Source organism: Sander vitreus, chromosome 7 (genome assembly GCF_031162955.1).
Source record: "Sander vitreus isolate 19-12246 chromosome 7, sanVit1, whole genome shotgun sequence".
NCBI lineage: Eukaryota > Metazoa > Chordata > Actinopteri > Perciformes > Percidae > Sander > Sander vitreus.
In genome coordinates, this window is record NC_135861.1 from 21,862,505 (window position 1) to 21,881,574 (window position 19,070).

At 41.1% G+C, this 19,070-nt stretch overlaps 3 protein-coding genes across 6 annotated transcripts in view; 1 reads left to right on the plus strand and 2 right to left on the minus strand.

Annotated features, from left to right (window-relative positions):
* The window catches only part of LOC144521078 (protein bicaudal D homolog 2-like), a 42,500-nt gene extending 35,659 nt beyond the window's left edge, over positions 1-6,841 (minus strand). For 3 of the 4 annotated variants that reach the window (XM_078255354.1, XM_078255353.1, XM_078255352.1), the window contains exon 1: positions 6,316-6,841. In XM_078255354.1, coding sequence (XP_078111480.1) covers positions 6,316-6,528 — 213 coding nt within the window. In that variant the 5' untranslated portion in view covers positions 6,529-6,841. The remainder of the gene's footprint in view (positions 1-6,315) is intronic. The other variant, XM_078255355.1, reaches the window with a different exon arrangement.
* Positions 6,842-11,133: 4,292 nt separating this feature from the next.
* On the plus strand, positions 11,134-14,668 carry ptpdc1b (protein tyrosine phosphatase domain containing 1b). The gene is made up of 9 exons (XM_078253879.1): positions 11,134-11,144; positions 11,329-11,490; positions 11,611-11,691; positions 11,828-11,946; positions 12,023-12,160; positions 12,261-13,240; positions 13,724-13,906; positions 14,031-14,141; positions 14,250-14,668. The coding sequence occupies exons 1-9, from the start codon at positions 11,134-11,136 to the stop codon at positions 14,382-14,384; spliced, it is 1,920 nt and encodes a 639-aa protein (XP_078110005.1). The 3' UTR covers positions 14,385-14,668.
* On the minus strand, positions 14,164-18,690 carry fbxw12 (F-box and WD repeat domain containing 12). The gene is made up of 10 exons (XM_078255356.1): positions 18,489-18,690; positions 18,351-18,388; positions 18,059-18,225; positions 17,822-17,946; positions 17,049-17,255; positions 16,458-16,622; positions 16,078-16,288; positions 15,431-15,612; positions 15,175-15,305; positions 14,164-15,012 (listed from the first exon to the last, which is right to left on the minus strand). The coding sequence occupies exons 1-10, from the start codon at positions 18,585-18,587 to the stop codon at positions 14,913-14,915; spliced, it is 1,425 nt and encodes a 474-aa protein (XP_078111482.1). The 5' UTR covers positions 18,588-18,690; the 3' UTR covers positions 14,164-14,912.
* Positions 18,691-19,070: the final 380 nt, after the last annotated feature.

The following is a 19,070-nucleotide window of genomic DNA, read 5'->3' on the forward strand; positions in this document are numbered from 1 at the left end:
TAATACATGTAACTGAGGCTGTTTTGCAATATTGGGGATCAAGCACAGTATATACTCAAAATAAAACCATCCATTTAATTGAGACGCTTATTTTATGTATATTGTGTTGCAAAGTCTTGTAAAGCTGCGGAAAGGACAGAGTCCAAAACAAATTTCCCTTCGGGTACAATAAAGTATATCTTATCCTATCTTATTATCTTGCTGCTAAACTGTGGGTTACATTTTTACACTTTATTATTACCTAATAACTTTGAAAAAGGCAGTGTGACCTGATGACGCACACAAAATTAGATTATACAATTTCCCTTTGGGCAGTCACAATGCTATGTTCTTCTATCAGTAGGCAACAACCTCTATAAGGCCTGGGGAGAAACTTGATGTAAGTTTCATTGAAGTCATGTATCAGCCAACAAACTGTTACATACATTCCTTCTACACTGCCTATTGTCAAAGCAGAACTTAACTAATGCATAATTTGTTTCATTTGAACAAACTGCAAAATCACTAAACTCAAACAGCCTTCCACTAATGCTCCAGAGTAAATGTAGCCTCTTTTTTAGCTGTGGATGGGTGCTGATGATGGTATTTTGTTTATCAGAGTTAAGGACAAAAGCCCTTAAAATCATTACAGATTAGCAGTGAGGCCATTATACCTTAAACTGGGTGGAATACTTCTTTCATTACTTTGCAATACCATATGGTCAGCCTTCTGTGTCACAGAAGGCAACATTAGTCTTTGCGAGTGGATCTTTTTGTAGATAGACCAGCCTGTCTGGACACTTAATACGGTTTTGCAGTGGACATTTCTTCACAAAAAATATTGTGTGGGTGGTCTTTGCAATAATTTGCACATCCTTATTAAGGCTGAGATTCATATAGCAAAAGTGCCAGCTCTCAGAACAGACTGCTAGGCTTGGCGGCCATTGGAGTATGCTTCTGGGCCAGGGCAGGGAGAACAGGGCAGTTTCCCAAAAGCAGCTGACAGCCTCTGTCCAGCCTTACCACCAATATTCACCTACCTGTCCCTGGCTACGGAGGCTGCCAAGTATGACTGGGCCTGGCAGACTCCCAGACCTCTGTAAGCCCTGTGCATGGCGGCTGGGATTCATCCTCTTAGGACCAGAGGGTAGGGGATTTGGGACTGTATTTAGTGCCATTTAGAAAAGATTACCCCTTAACTGCAGACTTGCCGTCCAGCAAAAGACATTATGGATAAAAGAATACCCCAAACCATGCTGAAGTGTTTAGCATATGCTAGGTCACAGATAGAGGCAAAAACATAGGCTAACTAAACACAGAAATGTGCAGTGAAATGAAACAATAATTGAGTATAGTGACTTGAATGAGCTATTAGGATAGGCTGGGAAGTTGTGATAAGATACAAGAATGGCTGAAGTAAATGCGAAAAGAGAAAAAAATTATGTAAGCGTGTAAGCGATGAACAGCTGTTGATGAAACATAGCTTGGTGTCATGGTGTGGCAATCCAATAATACGAGTCTGACTTTATTTATGACTTTTCATATAAGGGACCAGATGGGTTTTGTGTCCTTGTATTTTCTACTGACATCCAATCAGCATCCAACCCATTTAACACCACAGAAAAGGGCTTAGAGTCACACCAGATAGCTTTGTTTAAGGACATTGGGGTATATCCTTTAGTGATCTGCCATTTCAAAAAGGGACAAAAGTGACCAATCGTTTCAAATGTAGCCACAATGGAACGCCTCTCTAACTCTCCTTTGTCATACACTGTGTTCTGCTGGCATTTAACCCTCTCTTCATCTGTGACACCCAAGAACTGTTAACCTCAGTTGGCTCCGACAAACACACAAAGGGCCAGTGAGCCGAGCACAGAGGACGCAGGTTTTACTGAGCTTAACAATATTTAGGGTTGTGACTGCCTGGTTGAATTCCACAATGCAGAACACAGCTGCCGCTACACCGATAGGAGCGTTGCAGGGGAGGAGAAACAGGGACAGTGTGTGACTGAATGACTTTAGTGTGGTCTCAGACACTCGCCGCAGTGCAACAAGGACCAGAGGAGCTCTAGGACTTTATTAAAGTGTCATTGTCTGTGAAAAAATAAAGAACCAGTATCAGAAAATAAAAACTGATGACTGTGGAATGTTCTATTGGTCTGTTGTCTTTGGATAGGACATGACATCTCTGTGGCCAGTGTGTTCCCATTGCATTCACACAAACCTAAGAAAGGTAGAAAAACGGCTAAACATCCAGCCCAACGTAAAGCTTAAGATACCAAATGTTTCTCCAGTCTTCAGGCAAAGACTACGTGCAGGAACGAGCACTTCCCTCAGAACTGCATTTGGAGGTGTGGCACATGATGTCACCTGTGCGTGGCTTAACTTAAGGATATCAACAACAGCTGAGGGAGCACCACCTTCCACTGTTGCACTGCTAGCGTGTAGTATAATGTCATGAGCTACTTCATCATATGACTGAGACTATACTCCGCAATCTACATAACTGGGAAAGGTCCACACCGCCTTTGCATATCTTCACTAGCAGCCTAGCATGCAAGGGTGCCTTAATCAGAGCACTGTTTGAAGAAGGAACAGCGTATTGTGTACAGATCAGCTGTTGACTTAAGCTATAATGTACTGTGTGTCAAATGTCCTTGAGGAAAGTCGCATAATCACAAAGAATTGCGTGATCAGGCAAGTGGACATATAAAGTCTTGGCAGTGTTACAGTCCAGGTCTCCAGGAGGCAGCACAGGGGCAGTGGGCCAAGTGACTCACATTCACTAAAATGTACCAGCAGATGGATCTCTGTTAGGCCATTGCACTGCAAACTCTGCCAGTGGGCTACAAGAAAATGGTGCCTATCACTAAAAACAGTCCACTTAGTGCGTACCACCCTTTCAGTGGAGTGAAGAGGGAAAAGATGCATGTGAAGATTTTTGTGGTTGGAGGGTTATAAAGTGATTGAGAATAAGTAGAAAAGCAGGGTTGGCTGACAGTGTCCCTACTGCAGGAGTATGCCAATGACCATAAGATATATTATACAAAACACCAGAGGCCTCACAAAACCATATCATCACCATACTTATGTCACGATACGATATTATTGCGATTTTAAACATATTGCAATATTCTGCGATATATTGCAATTTATTACAGTTTTTCCAACTTCAAATTTTTCCCAATTTCAAATTATGTCCCCAAAAGAAAACTGTCAACATCTGTTTTATCTAAAACAAACAAACAAAAAAAATCTGTTCATTTCACTTTAATTTTATTGCTGCAAAATGGGATTGTCAAGCAGACAAACTTACCAACACATATATAATAATAGTTCGATACTTGGCGTCTGTGTATCGATACAGTATTGCCACGGAAAATATAGTGATACTATGCTATATCGATCCCCCCCACCCCTAATAGCTACATCAGAGAACCGATATGAACAGCCTATGAATACCATTAACCAATAGTTACATCCAGCCAGGAAACAAAATTAGCACCATCCACCAGCCAAAAAACAATGAAAATCTATTGAGTGGCTGGTAACATTTTAACATTTACTAGACATTTGGCTGGTGGACAAAAAAGTTATTTTGCACCCTGCTTCCAGCCAATTAATACTATTCTAGCTAGCTGTGAGATGATCCCTAAGAATTCCCCGACCAACACACTCAGAAAGCAGCACCTGCTGAGGAGGATGTACAGCTGCTCAAATTAAGGCACAGAGCTGTGCCGTTACTAAGCAACAGCAGTGCACAGAATTCCTCAATCTTCCTGCCTCAAGAGTAGCATGTTTGTGGGGGGGGGGGTGTTTTAATGTAAGTGCCCTGCCCAAGGGTAGGTGAGAGGCTGAGGATAGGATAAATGGCAGGGGAAGTTTGTTTACTGTCGTGATGATTTCTGATTGGGTGTTCACATCCAGCAGGAGACAAAAGAGGCGTATCTAAGCATGTAGCCTACATCGCTGTGAATAAATCTTGGCAACTTCCTTTTTACGTTTTTGCATACCAGTAAGTGATTAAGAGGAGAGGTTTGGGGTCACTGGAGAGGATCCTACTCTGTAAATCTCCCAGACAATCTATTCCAGTCTGCCCAAGTTCTCGGAAAACAGAAGGGTCATCCAAACATTGTCGCCTTAAATAGAAGATGGGTAACAAAAAGAACATGGCATTTATAGCTGACCAAAGAAATAACGTGTGCTTTTGTAGCTGCAGACAAAGCCACACTGGTCAGTTTGACCTACCTACTTCAACACCAACTACAACATGCCGAAAATCAGAGCAAAAGACAAAAGACTTTGAGGCTGATAAATATATTTGTCTTTCATAATTGCAGTGATCTATTGAATTATAAATTTGGAGTTTGAGTGGAAACTGAACACTGAGATAATCTTTAATTTTAGCTCATGCTGTGACAGTAGCTTATCTTGTGTTTGCTCCCCGCTACTGCTATTCTACAGACAATAAAAGAGGAAGTAGAGAGGGATGTCAGAAGAATGTGTTTGTACTTCTCTTGTGATAGCATCAAGTCTGCCCTTCATACAGAGGCTGGGTTGGGGGGGGTTGGGTAGAGGGATAGAGGAAAATAGCTATGGTCTTTCAAAGTAACATCTGATCAGTGATCTACAACCAGGATAACCCAACTCTGAGGCAAAAGAAAGAACCTCTGCCACAGCTTTGTGCAAATTGAGTTTATTGTCCACACAGATGGATGTTTGTGTTCCATTATGAGACAGAAAGAAAGCTCAGGCACAGTCTGGGAATCCAACCAGCTTCTTTAAACAAGACTTCAACTGGTATATTTTGAAAAACCAAGAAAAATCTTCTGAAATGTTCCTGCTTTTATTTGCTTTAGTTTGCTGCCATGGCTACTCTTTTAAACCGTTTCTTCTATTCAGATCTTTTTGCTGTCATTCCTCTGTGGCAAGTTGAGGCCTTCTTGCCAAAGATAATAACAATAAATAGAGAGAGGGTCACTGGAAGACGAGCAGAGAAGAGGGAGAAGCAGAGAGCTGAAAACCTCTCTGTATGCGTCTCTCTACTGAAATGCACAAAAACCCAAGGGGCAATGAGCAGATTTCTGGCAAGGCAATAAGGGGTTTACCAATGAACTCAGCTTTCTCAGCCATTGGTTGTCTGGCCTAGTGGGAGGACACAGGAAGAACCCATTATCTCAAAGGAGGATGTGAGCAACCATGAACAAGCCTGTGTCAAAGCGGGGATCTGCTTTTTTCCATGACTGCTTAAGGGGCACAGAAAGAGAGGCTGCAGTTGTTGGCAGGGCAGTCTGCCTAACGTCACTCTACAGCCATACTTCTAAATGTAAGATGTGAAACTGCTGCTTAAGTGAAGAAAATTGGACACAATGTTATACAACAGTAGGGAATAAGTCCGGCCACTGTGCAGAAAAAACAGACACATCCTTTATCTGACTCGCTAGCCAAGCTTGAACTGTCACTCAACATTCTTTCCATTCCCAAACGGCCGTAACTCGTCTGGTTTCCTTTGCAAGTTAAATCATCCCTCGGTCTTCTGAGCGGGAAGGTTCAAAATTCAAACCTACTCCCGCCCAACTAAACTAGTAATTCTCGTTCACAGAGGAGGACCCATCTAAGCAGAGAAACACTTAGACAAGATATTTAATGCACATGCTCAAAAACATAAGTCTGGGTATTGAATGTGATCTTAACATGTAAATGTAATGTTACAAAGTTAAAATATGCCTGAAGAAATGACCTGAACTTAAAACAGGATACAAATGAATGACTAAGATCATTTTTTATGTCCCATATCAAGCAGTATTGCAGATGATTGCCTGTAATAATGGTGATATCTGTACAGTCGGTAGGCTACATCTACACATGATTAAGACATTACAGAAGTGGGGGTGAAGACACACCAGGCCTAACTAGCTGTTAGTCAGACAGGAATGTCTTCAAAAAAGAGGCCATAGGAGCTGTATAAATAAATAAAAGGTGGCAGTGCAATGGGGGACACCCAGAGTAAAGAGGGGGTGGGGTGTGATGCAGCCCACAGAGGGAGCATCCCCTCCTCATCTTGCAGTTTTGCCCTTGTAGGGTGACAGATAGCCATTTTATGGCTGATGTCTGTCCATATGTCACAGCAAACCAAGTTCATATAGAATAGTCCAGTGATTAGACCATACCATAAGAAATTACAAGATCAATGGAATTTGTTTTGGCCCAAATGGGTAAGGTTTTACGCCTAAATTAAATGTGATGTTAAGGTTTTAGGGTTGATGCTAAGGGCACAGAAATGCAAGATGATATCTAAGGCATATTCTGTGATTTTAAAATGCAGCCTAACGTTACCTCTTTTAGCTGGTCGACCTCCTGCCTGACAGCCTCGTACTCGATCTCCAGGTCATCGTACTGCTGTTTAAGCTGCTGCTTCTCCTCCAGCACCGCCAGTCCGTACTCCGCCGCCTGGATCTTCTCGTTCGTGGTCTCACTCAGCTCCCGGGAGAGACGCTCGATCTCGGCCCGCATCCACTCCGGCGCGGCCTCCAACAAACAAACGGACATGGTCTGTACCGGTGACGATCAACCAACGTACGCCAGCTGATCTGCGACAAGGGGGGATGTTGGGGCGTCTTCAAGAGGTGTAACCTTGAAGAAGAAGCGGTTGCTTAAATTCGTCTGTATTTAAATTGCATGATTGTTACGCTTGGGTTTCTCGTTGCCGGTCTTGTTTCTTTGGTCATGTAGATGAATCTGTTCCGTTATCTCCGACGGGGGAGCTCGTCGTTATCTCTTAAAAATGCTCCATCGTTTATTATCCTGCGTTTCCTTCACCTCTCCCCCGGCTTGTTGGAGCAATTGCGCCGGAGCAGGAGTACCAATTGCAAAGACAAGAAAAAGGATGTACAACTTCTGGTTTGTACTTTCAAAATAAAGCTCTTGTCGACAAAAATACGAAAACATGCATCAGACCATGTGTCGTTGTGGATTGTTTTTGAGGGAGAACACATAGTGTGAAAACCTATTGATAATTTGCTAGTGTCAGCAGACAGTGTCGTAGCTCTCCTATTTTATTTTGAAGGCACAACCGATAAACTTCCGGTAAATTCATGTCTTCAACACCGGCTTTTTTGAAACAGCTGAACGGTCCGTTCGAAGAAAAAAAAGGCACCTACGCAACCAGCTGGGACGGCTTCTACAGGGCGGCAGTGCTTGACGGGAAATATAGTACTTGTAGTACGTGAAACCAACGAAAGGGGTCTACCGACGCCAGGAATTGAACTCATTTCCCATTAGGCTTAGTTTATTTGCTTATGTGGAGCACGGAAATCTCTGTCTGAGCCGTTTGTTTTCAACAACTGACTGCTCCGTAGCAGTAGCCAAATGTATATCTGCTGCCATCTGTCGGAAAAGTTAATAAATTATTTTTTTCAGGTAAATGCATTGCATATTCACATGTAACCTATGCATATAACATATATGCACACCCTTGTCCCCGGGGCCACACATAAAAGGGCCTTACTCTGACAAGTTGCTGCGTCGGTTTAATATTTTTTAAAACGTTAACGCTATTCAGGGCTCAGAGTTTAATGGTTCCTTCACCGTCTAACTATTTCCATAAATGTATATTACTTTATGCTTTCATTAATTGTATTCTTGTATTATATCATTTCTTATAGAAACGTGTAGCTTACCTGGTACACCATAGCGTATAGACCTTTTTCAAATAGAAAATTTGAAGTTCTGTTGCAGGACAAGCACAGGTGTGATTAATGTCTGCATGCTGGCTCACTGGCTTTGCTTAGCCTATGGGGACACTTGAATGAAAACAAATACATAATTAATGTTATCTTACACCTGTTTTCAGTGATGGTCAGTCAGTAACTAAGTAGGCCTACATTAACTCAGGTTATACCCTACTTGCATTCAATTTTGACGTAGGTCTACTTGTAAAGTTTATGCTGCTTTATATTTTAACTCCACTACTTTCATTTCACTATGGTTACATTTACAAAACCTATGGTGAATTATAAAATATGCTAATAGTTAAAGATCAGAAAAAGAATTCTATAATAATACTTCCATAAACTAGCCCTACACATCTACAGTCGTGAACAAATTAGGACACCCATGCTAAAGTTGACTAAAAAGAGGAATACAAAAATTATCTTTTGCAGATCTTAATGCCTTAATTAAAAAAATGAGGAAAAATCCAATCTTTAAGGACACCAATTTTCTTTGTGAATGAATAATGTATTGTAAATAAATAAATGTTCTTCCTTAAAATACAGGGGGCATAAGTAAGTACAGCCCTATGTTAAATTCCCATAGAGGCAGGCAGATTTTTATTTTTAAAGGCCAGTTATTTCATGGATCCAGGATACTATGCATCCTGATAAAGTTCCCTTGGCCTTTGGAATTAAAATAGCCCCACATCATCACATACCCTTCACCATACCTAGAGATTGGCATGGGGTACTTTCCATAAAATCATCTCTCAATGCAAATCAAACCAGCTATTAGGCTAACTGAAATAAAACCATATTTATTTTAGGATTGCATTGGGGTTTATTGGCTTTGAAGTCTCTCCAAATCCTGTACATCATAGACTGATCTTTTCCCACCAACCTAAGCTTTAGCAAGGTGCAAGGTAAGCCAATCAGTTTTTATCTACTTGCTATGTCACTAAGGTTTCACTATTTGTAGCAGCAGGGTAGCAGAGTTTAAGTGTGATGAACTCACTCATGACACAAATACAAAATCGGTTTAAATGTACTCACAACTACAGACATGCATATCATTAATCAAATACATATTAGACATGTTGAGAATCTGGTCAAGTGAACGACAGGTCTTTCCTAATGACAATATGTGCATTAACAGACTATAATATAGAATAGACTAGAATATATTGTGGATCATTGTATTTCATAACAGTCCAGCAGAAGGCAATAGTGATGTGGCTTTAGTATGAGTTTTTGTTGAGGAGTGGGTGCTGTATTTTCATACCTGTACTGTAATAAGATTAGTCTAATCCAAGAGGAGTCAGGAATAGCCCAACAACGACCCCCCCCCCCCCAGAGCTGCAGACCGGAGGAACCTGTTCATGGAGATAATTACAAAGCACACAATCTCTGCTACTTTTCAACACATTCTTGAGGTTAATTTATTCACATGCTTGATCTGTCATCCTGTTGAGATAGGTGGCATTCCACACAGGAGCGCACAGGATCCTGTGGGTTTCTTGTGTTGCCACATCCGCTACACAGGGATAATCCGAGACAAATCAAGTCAAGTGAGGCCACAGGATTGACTTTCCACAGAGCTGGAGAGGGAAAGACAACGTCAGAGCTGTGGAGATTGATGTTAGAAATGTTGTGAACCATTTGTGTTTGAAGATGGTGGTTATAAGCATCTCGTCTTACTTACTACAGGTAAATCCGTTTTTTTTCTTAAAATTAAATGTATTTTAGTACTTTTTGTTGTATTCATTGTTAGATTGGTCTTACCTTGTTAGCTAATTTAAAGTTGATTATTTTGCACATTGGTCTTGAAGACTGATAATGAATGTTGGACTGTGATGAGCTACTGAGGTCAAACTACCGGCTAAGAGTAGCAGGTTGCTTATCCTTTAAAATGGATTATGTCTGCTTTACATTTGATTGAATATGATTTATGATGTTGATATTTGATCAAAATGTGTATTTGTAAGTGGTTCTCTCTAACTTGTCTTATCATGCAATGACTGTTGTACAATTGAGATATCTTTGTTCTGTTAATGTATTTTTTTATCATGTGGACATGTTATGTCTTTATATTTGTTCTGGTTGAGATCAGGGACAATGTTGTTGTGTTGGCTGGACAATAAAGTTGATTCTATTCTATCTATAAAACATATGAATCACTGAGACTTTTACAGTCCAAAAAACAAAACACAGATTTGGTTATTTATGAGATGCCTTTTCTTGACTCTGTTAGGAAACTGCTTATAGAACTGTATTTCGGGCTTATGGTAAGGCTCCACAGCACAAATAGTTTACAGAATGCATATGATAAAGTGTATAATATAGTGTAACAAGGTAGATATATGTCTGTCTAGGCTCTGCTATGACTGTGGATGTGAGTCTAAGTGACTGTTCATATGGCACTCCATGCAAAGACAAGAGGTGGAGCTCTGATGGAATTCAGTAAGTAAGGATGATAGTTAGTCATCAATAAAATGTATGTCAGCGATTAAAGAATGACTACCGTATTTTCCGGACTATAAATCGCTTCGGAGTATAAATCGCATCAGTCAAAAAATGCGTCATGAAGAGGAAAAAAACATATATAAGTCGCACTGGACTATAAGTCGCATTTATTTAGAAATTTATTTCACAAAATCCAAGACCAAGAACAGACATTTAATATGGAAAGGCAAGTTATTAAACTACACAATAGCACACAGAACAAGGGGCTGAATACGGTAGGTGTCCGGTATGTTAACGTAACGTAACTGCACTGTTGACGAGCCTCTCCCAGCAGCACGTTGTTCAAGCACCCATCTGTGGACTCATTCCTCCAGCTCTGGCCATCTGGATTTCAGCGCGCGACTAGCTTTCTTTGTTTTCTTCATTGCAGTAAGACTAACCTTTTCGCCAGCCCCTCACAAGTTTCTCACTCACTCCAAACTTTCGTTCTGCTGCTCGATTACCGTTTTCGGCTGCGTATTTTACTACCTGCAGTCGCCTGCAGTCTTTTCTTTCTCAGTTGGCTTAAGGAGCAGCATATAGTTGTCAGAAGCCTGGAGCGCCTCTCGCGGCTGTAGACGGTAATGTTTTCAGCATGAAATAACATTTAAAAACATGTTAAATTATATATATTTTGATATATAAGTCGCACCTGAATATTAGTCGCAGGACCAGCCAAAGTATGAAAAAAAGTGCGACTTATAGTCCTGAAAATACGGTACATAAAAATGCAATTCAAATGCACCACTGGCTGTTTTCATTGTAATGCCCTGACGACTTGCTATACCTGATATAGTGCTCACACAGCGCTGTGGAAATCTGGCAATGTGAAACTATGCAATGCCAGACAAGGATTAGATCCCTCTAAGTGATCACATTACCACTAATGATCTTAACCATTTAGGTCTACATTTGGTGTTGCACTATAGTTTCTAAGGATATGAAAACTTTGTATTGGACTTTAATAGTGGTTTACGCAGCTGAGAAACCACTCACTTAATAGTTTTCTGGTATATTTTGACAAAGGAAATTAAATACAATGCATGTCACTTATATTACTAATGATTTTAGATTAAAGTTTTGTGTGATATCAGATTTTTCTTCTTTTCTTTCCCCCTATAATAACTCCAGTCAGAGCCCCCAGGGCAAAGTACACAATAGTAGGAGAAGCTATACGTTATGTTATTCCTGAACATATGCAATGCTCAATCGGCTGTGGAGGTCAAGCCTGCAAGTATGACAACCCAAGTTATTGGAGTGATAACCAACAGGCCATAAAAGGCCTCTACTCATCCTGGTACATATGCTCATTCTACTTTAGCAGTTGTGATAGTACAACAAAACATAACAGTTTTCCAAATATTCTATTTCAGTGTCAGTATCTATATATCCCACTAACTTTTCTCCATTGTTTCAGGGTTTCTGATTATTTTCTCGCTATGTCCAGACCCTCAACAGAAATCATTGAGAAGTATAACATCATTGATCAATTCAAAAGGTATACACAACTTTGTTTCTTTCAGCAGCTTCCTGACTAAGAACACACAGAACCTGAGGAGACGAGAATAATATTGTTGTTCATGTCTCTGTGTGTGTGTGTGTGTGTGTGTGTGTGTGTGTGTGTCTGTGTCAAGGAATGGTATTAAAACAGTGATCAACCTACAGATACCTGGTGAACATGCCAGCTGCGGAAACCCTCTGGAGCCAGAGAGCGGCTTCTCATACCGCCCAGAGGTCTTCATGGAAAACAACAGTAAGTGCTTTATACAATACGTCTTGATATATCTGTATTGTTGCTCATGTTGACTGAAAACATCTTACCATTTCAGTTTATTTCTACAATTTTGGCTGGAGTGACTATGGAGTGGCCAACCTCACCACTGTGCTGGACATAGTGCAAGTCATGGCCTTCGCACTGCAGGAGGGAAAGATAGCAATCCACTGTCACGCTGGTCTTGGCAGAACAGGTAGATTTGGAAGGAATGTTGTATGAAGTATCAGGACAGCCTGGTCTTTCATCTGTATAATCTGACATACAATGACGGGTTTCCCCTTTCTACCCTGCAGGTGTGCTGTTAGCATGCTTCTTGGCCTATGCTACCAGGATGACTCCAAACCAGGCTATTTTATATGTACGTGCTAAACGCCCCAATTCCATCCAGACCCGAGGTCAGCTGCGTTGTGTCAGACATTTTGTCCAGTTCCTTGCCCCTTTGAGGAGTGTGTTTTCCTGTGTTGAGCCTCGATTCAACCCAGTCACCCTGTCCCAGTACCTGAACCGCCAGAGACACATATTGCATGGCAATGAGAGGAAGGAGCTGAGGTACCTCCCAAAGATTGTCCAGCTTGTGTCTAGGCTGCTGTTGGACATTGCAGAGAATCGACAGGTAATTGAGGAAGACATAATTGAGGCCCCTGATATTGATGACATAGAGATGACTCTCAGCATCATTGAGAAGATGGGCCCTGAGTTATTAACAAAGGAGCCCCGCTTGCCAGGTGTCCCCACATTACCCAGACATTTCCACGAGCCACCCATCTTCTACCATCGCAAAAGTCTGAGCTACAGTGAGTCCGACCTGAGACGACTGGGATCACAGCTCAACCTCCTCACACAACCTCCAGGCTCCATGTCACAGAGTAGTATTGAGATGTCTCTTTCCCCATTTGAGGCCACTTCTGGCATTTCACACAGTCTAACAGGCTCACTCTGGCAAATCAAGAATGTAGAAGATGGATCCGTTCTGCTGAAGAAAGTGAAGCGGAAAACCATTCAACGTAGTGAGTCAGTGGGAAACAATGAATCTACCAAATACAGTGGCATGTTGTCCAGGTGGAAGGCAGAGCAGAGTGAAGAGTTAGTAATGAATGGGATGAAGCCTCAAAACAGAGGAGTGGAGCAATCGGAGAAGTCAGAGGTGCCCTTTATTACCCTGCAGTCAGAGTTGTCCCTGGACGCCAGGAGGTTGCTCGTGGCACAGGCCCTGGCAGTGGACCTTTTTCTTGATGGAGAGGAAGAGCACAAAAACTATGTCTTGGCCTGGCAGGTAACTGAGCCATACCAGTGATATGGTGGTATTTGTAGAAATGGAGTGCATGCATGTAGAAATTCAACAAACACTTGAATTTGCAAAGACTAAAGTTATGCTAAAATGTTAGTTGTCAGCTATTAGCTGCTCATGACAGCCTACAATTCACCACCCCAACAAAGGCATTATTGTATGCACACTACTCTAAATGTTGTCAACTCAAAATTTTGACAAAGTGACCATTCCAAATTAAAAGTAAAAGGACAACAACCCAACCCCAAACAAACTGATCTATAATGATCTGACTGGTACATGACATACAAATGTCAGTTTTTATATTCATTTGTGCCATAACTTTAATAGCATCACAAAACACCCCCCATGTCTAGAATAATTTCAAAGTGTATAATGATGTGAAAATTCTACACACTGCTGCTCTGGCCGAACAGGCACAGAACATACAGGCAGACAGTGTCTAACACGACTGCTGAATGTGCGCAGGCAGAACTGAACCAAGGCGGTGGCTGGGAAAGGCTGTGTATGGAGCGGGATCCCTTTATCCTCACTGGGCTTATGTGGGCATGGCTGGAGCAGCTTAAAGAGCCAGTCATCTCCATCCAGGAAGCTAAAGCCTTCAACGCCAACAACACTGATGCTCAAACTGTCCTCAACACACTTGACCAGGTCAGTGCGTACTATGTGCCGTTTCACATTTGAAACAACACTACAAAGAATTGCGTGCACTATGAAGCTCCCGAATATAATTTGGGTTTTGTTTTGTTTAACCCTCATTTTCATCCCTTTCAAGGCCTCTAAACAAACATTAACATGCATACTAAATTGTATGGCTCATATGATGGCAATACCAGAAGAGGTTGAAAATGCTTTCCTGAATCGTACAATCAAAGCTTTTACATGGGTAAGAAAATCAAGACACCTAATTATTGGGATTCATTTCAACAATTTAATTCATTTTCTTGTCATTGGTTTAGTTTCAACAACTTGAGTGTTGTTTGCCTTTGAACAGATCCAAAATAACTCAGAGGATGGAAGCAAAGTGTACGAATCCATGACTACAGCCCTGCGATGTGTCCTTGAGGACATGAGATCTGGGGTCATCGAAGCAGATGAGACGCCAATGTATCCCTTCTCTTTAAGATAGGTACTACTAGTCATGCATATGTGGTGCACTGCCTGTACCTCCATGTGGAGGCATGAAAGAAAAAATTGTGCTTTTGTGGCCAAATTGTTTCATATGTAATAACTTTTCCAAGAGTTTGTCAATTTGGGCCAAATATAAAAATGTATCACCATACATTTTGTCACTAGATTATTTTGTCAGAGATTATTGTGACTGATACATAACTATATGTCTCAGTATTTTCTTCTGTAGTGACATATTGAAGCAGGTGACAAAAGAATATTTAGACACATTATGCCTTAAAACTGGTGATATCCAACAGTGATATACCTCACTTCCAAAAGCGTAGTCAATGAACATTATCCTTACACCTTTACAAACTTCATCTTAACAAGCACGTTTATCACACAGTGTATCAACGGAGGATTTCTCATCTGTAATAAGTGTGTAAACATAGACTTCCCATCCTAATATCTGCATATATGATGAAAAGTTCATAATAAAAGCAAATCCTCCTCTTGTAGGCACCTTTTTTTGGAGCAGCAACGCTCATGACATGAAAGAATACGCTTTTAAGACATCTTTCCCGTCTATCCCTTCTGCTGAGGCCACGATGCTGGAGTAGTCACAAGCAACATGGGTGAACCCTCTAGAAAACAGGGCACAGAGCATAACGTAACAAGATTAGGAAATTACTGCAGAAGCAACATGAAGATACAGAGAAAATATCTGTATTTAGGCTGTTGCATTACTAGGAACCTGGCTGTTGTTGATACAGCAGACCAATACTAAAGCATACAGCATACTGTACCTGGACATTGTGTGAGAGCCTCCCAGTAAGTGGTATCGGCTCTCCAGGGTCAACCTGTGGTCTCGGTCATTTTTCCATGTCAACACTCGTAAGGAGAGGTCCTGAGATGCTGTCACCACACGAAAGCTGTCCTGTAATTGTGAAGACACTTATACGTGGCTCTCTACACAGAGGGTATATTGTACTGTATCCCAAACAAAGAATTACAACAGATGAAGGGATATTTCTTTGAATTCCAAATGCGAAAACAACCTACAACAGATATAGAAGAAATTGGCATAGTATGCTCTTTAAAGCTAGCAAGCAGGGCTCCTTTCAAAGAGTAGACCCATAGCTCCTGAGCAGCTGCCAACACTAAGCAGTTGCTGTCCTTGGCCTCGAGAAGGATGTGTGAGGAACCGGTGTTCAGTGTCAAGGGGAAGGACTCCACCTGCTGGACTACGATGAGAAGACATTCAAAATCAGCACAAGCCAAGAACAACATTTAGGGGGAAAATCTTTTAAATTCTCAAACTGTAGATTTCAGGATTAATTCTGAGATATTCAGTTGTAATATACATTTTTTGGGTTACCCACTTTCACTCAACCAGTTTAACTTGCATATATTTCAATTTGTGTTTACGTGCATTTCCCAGAATGACATTTACTAATATTAAATTTCACTGAAGCTGTGTTAGATGTCTTAAAGCGTTGGCATGCCAGTCATCCAGGGAATAAGCAAAATACACCATAACAAATGGATCCAATCTAGCTGTACCTGTACCAGCAGCTTTACAATATCTGCAGTTATGATAATAGTGGATTTTCCTAGAATGATTCACCAGCTGACTGCAATTTTCTGATGGCTTATACAAGATTCAGTACCACATATTAAAGTCAATCTGCACATATCTCAGTCCTCACCCTGGATCTCTGACTTGTACTTAGTTTTTTTAATGCTGACATCGAAGACAGTGAGGGCTTTGTTGTTTGGGCGCTGGTTGTGGTGGATGATGGCCAGTCTGGCAGGCTGGGTGGGTATGAAGACAGCAGCCTGGCAGCCGGAGACTGGCACAGATTGGCACAGAGGATCTTCGTCCTCACACGGTGAGGTCAAACTCTCTGTGTAAATCACCTGCCAACAAACCAAACATAAATGTACAAAATGTGTATGTAATGTTTTACTGTTCTTATCTATGAACACCTATTTTCCCACTATGTCATTTGCACTAAGTTAATGCAGTAAAAGAAAACACACAAGAACAGACCAATAAAGTCAGGCTGTCAAAGACAACAAGAAATACCTTTGGACTTAAATCATCATTGTCCTTGGTTCCAGCAGTGATCCATTTCTTGTCAGGTGAAACTAGGAGTGTGTTGACTTTAAATGTGTCACACACCATGACGCTGGACTTTTGAGTCAAAGCTAAATCAGCTAGTGTACACACAGATCCCTGACTGGTTCCAACCTGGAAGAGAATATATTGACTTATTACTACTTATTAGGGCTGGGACGATATGCTTTTGTCCCGATTCGATTCTTTCACGAAAACAAAAGTTGAATAATACACTTCTAGAGACAAAAACAATATCATGAGACATTTCTAAAAACTAATTGTTTTCTAAAAATAATGCACATCACATGTCAGTCTGACATTTATTTAATGTGTAAAGAAGAACATAACATGGATTTTCTGCTTTCGCTGTTTAGCTGGAAACGGATATGATGTAGTCACCGACGTCGGTACGGTAAAAACACTAAATATTTAGGTAAATCATTGGTTTAAAAATCACGATTCTAGGGAAAAGAATCAATTCTAAAATCTTTTTTTCCCCCACCCCTACTACTTATTACTTTTCAGATTTACAAGCCCATAATTTCTGAAGTTACTTACAGTCAGAAACCAATTGTTGTTGATATTGTACTGTAGTATTGTACAGTGTGGAGATGCAGTAGTAAAGGAAGCCAACTCATGGCCGGTCTGACCCTGCCAGGTCTTGATGAGGCCTGTGGAGTCTGCTGTGATCACAACATCATGCTTTTCATCACTTACAATCACTGTTAAAGGACTCTGCACAGGACTGCACCACAGGAGTTCAGCCTGAGGGAAAAAAAGGAGCAACATCAGGTGTTTTGGTGAGGGAATTTATTCTAGTGAATTGCAACTTTCGACCAAGAAGAGGGAACCGTCAGAGTTTCAGTAATGTTTAGCTGGAATGAAACCTGCATACACCTGGCTTGCAGTACATATGACTTATAGCCTAGTGTAGATGAAAGGTCTGAATGCAGCATGATGCCTGCATTCGGACAATGTCACTTTCACATCTGGCTTTACATTGTGGCATCTCGGATCTAAGAAAAACTACTTGTAAATGAATTGTGGTTAATGTAGGTTTTAGATGTGGGCAGCATTAAAGTGGACTTGTACATGTTTTCTAAGGCATGATCTATAATTACTGTATGAAAGTCATACAATCAATTTAGGACAGATGAAAAACAAACCTTATCAAAAGCGTACAGATAAATATACAGAAACTTGGATTAAGTAGATACCTCTTCAATCAAACTCTGTGCCTCCAAACATGACAACATTTTGCATTGGTACAAATACTTTAACATGGTAATACTGAGAATGCAGGATGATATGCTGAAGGTGTTGGCACTGACAGTTTGGATGTCCCATGCTCGGACTGTTCCATCAGTAGAGGCGCTGCACACTGTGGCACTTCTGCTCCAGAGGTCAGGACGCTGAGCTGAATTCCCCTGCAGGTACACCAACCCCACCACCTTGCCTTATGGACAGCATGCCAGATGTAAACATTTGATGAGAGACATTATGAAGTCATGCAAAGGAGATCAGAGAGAGAGAGAGAGCGAGAGAGAGAGAGAGAGTGTGTAGCCTGCCTGTGTGTCCTCTGAGGCTTTTGCAGGTGTAACCTCCTGACCTCCCTTCCGTCATCTTCATCTCTAAATGGCAACGTCGCAGGAAGTATCTCTTCCATGATTGATTCCCGTGTTCACTCCCCAAAACAGCAAGGTTACAGAAACCCCAGCTCTGCAGACACATCCTCCTGAGGGGACCACACAATTGAATGCGTAGAAATGTTTTGATTTAAAAGGTTATTCCCAGATGCATTATCTACTTTAACTTCGATAAACATACACATTTAATTTCTTAAGACATAGATGAAAGTACCTCCATAACCAAGGAGTCTCTGCAGCTTCATTCCATTCCTAAAAATACATCATTGTAATCAAACACAGACACTTTTGGGAATTATAATTGCCTCGCTCTATATTGCACAGCTACTTCCGCCGCAAGTTGGACACTTACCTTACACACACAGGAGGCATTTATTAAATCTTCCTCGGGCAGGAATGTAAAAATATGAATAAGGCAATCACCAATCAAGTGCGGGTGATGAAGATCCATACTGACATCAATTATTACACCCCCTCACCGACTAACTCCCCAAGTACGTCAAAGCAAAAGCTAGTAAGCTACATTTGGGGTGGCTACGGAAAGAATACAGGGACAAGAGGGATTGGTTTGTTTAGATTTTAGCCTGCAATGTCTTTACTGTGCCACCAGATGTCGCCAATATAAAGGTAGGTGATCCAGGGAAAGGTCCAGGTCCGGGAGACGCAATACGCACTGAGGTAGCGCGCATCAGATGCGTTATTAAACTAAGAAGTGGATGGAATTCTACTTTTGAATAACAAAAGCTAAAGTAAATAAATGCATGTATTAAATATGTGTGATTTACACCACCTGTTACCTGAGTGGAGATAGTATAACTCTTTTTGAGGTAATAAATAAATAAAAGTCAATGCTTCTTACTTGTTTTGTTTTAATATTGTTTATCTGCAGCTTTTTGTTATGCTTACTTTTGGCAAGTGAGTAATATCTGCGTAA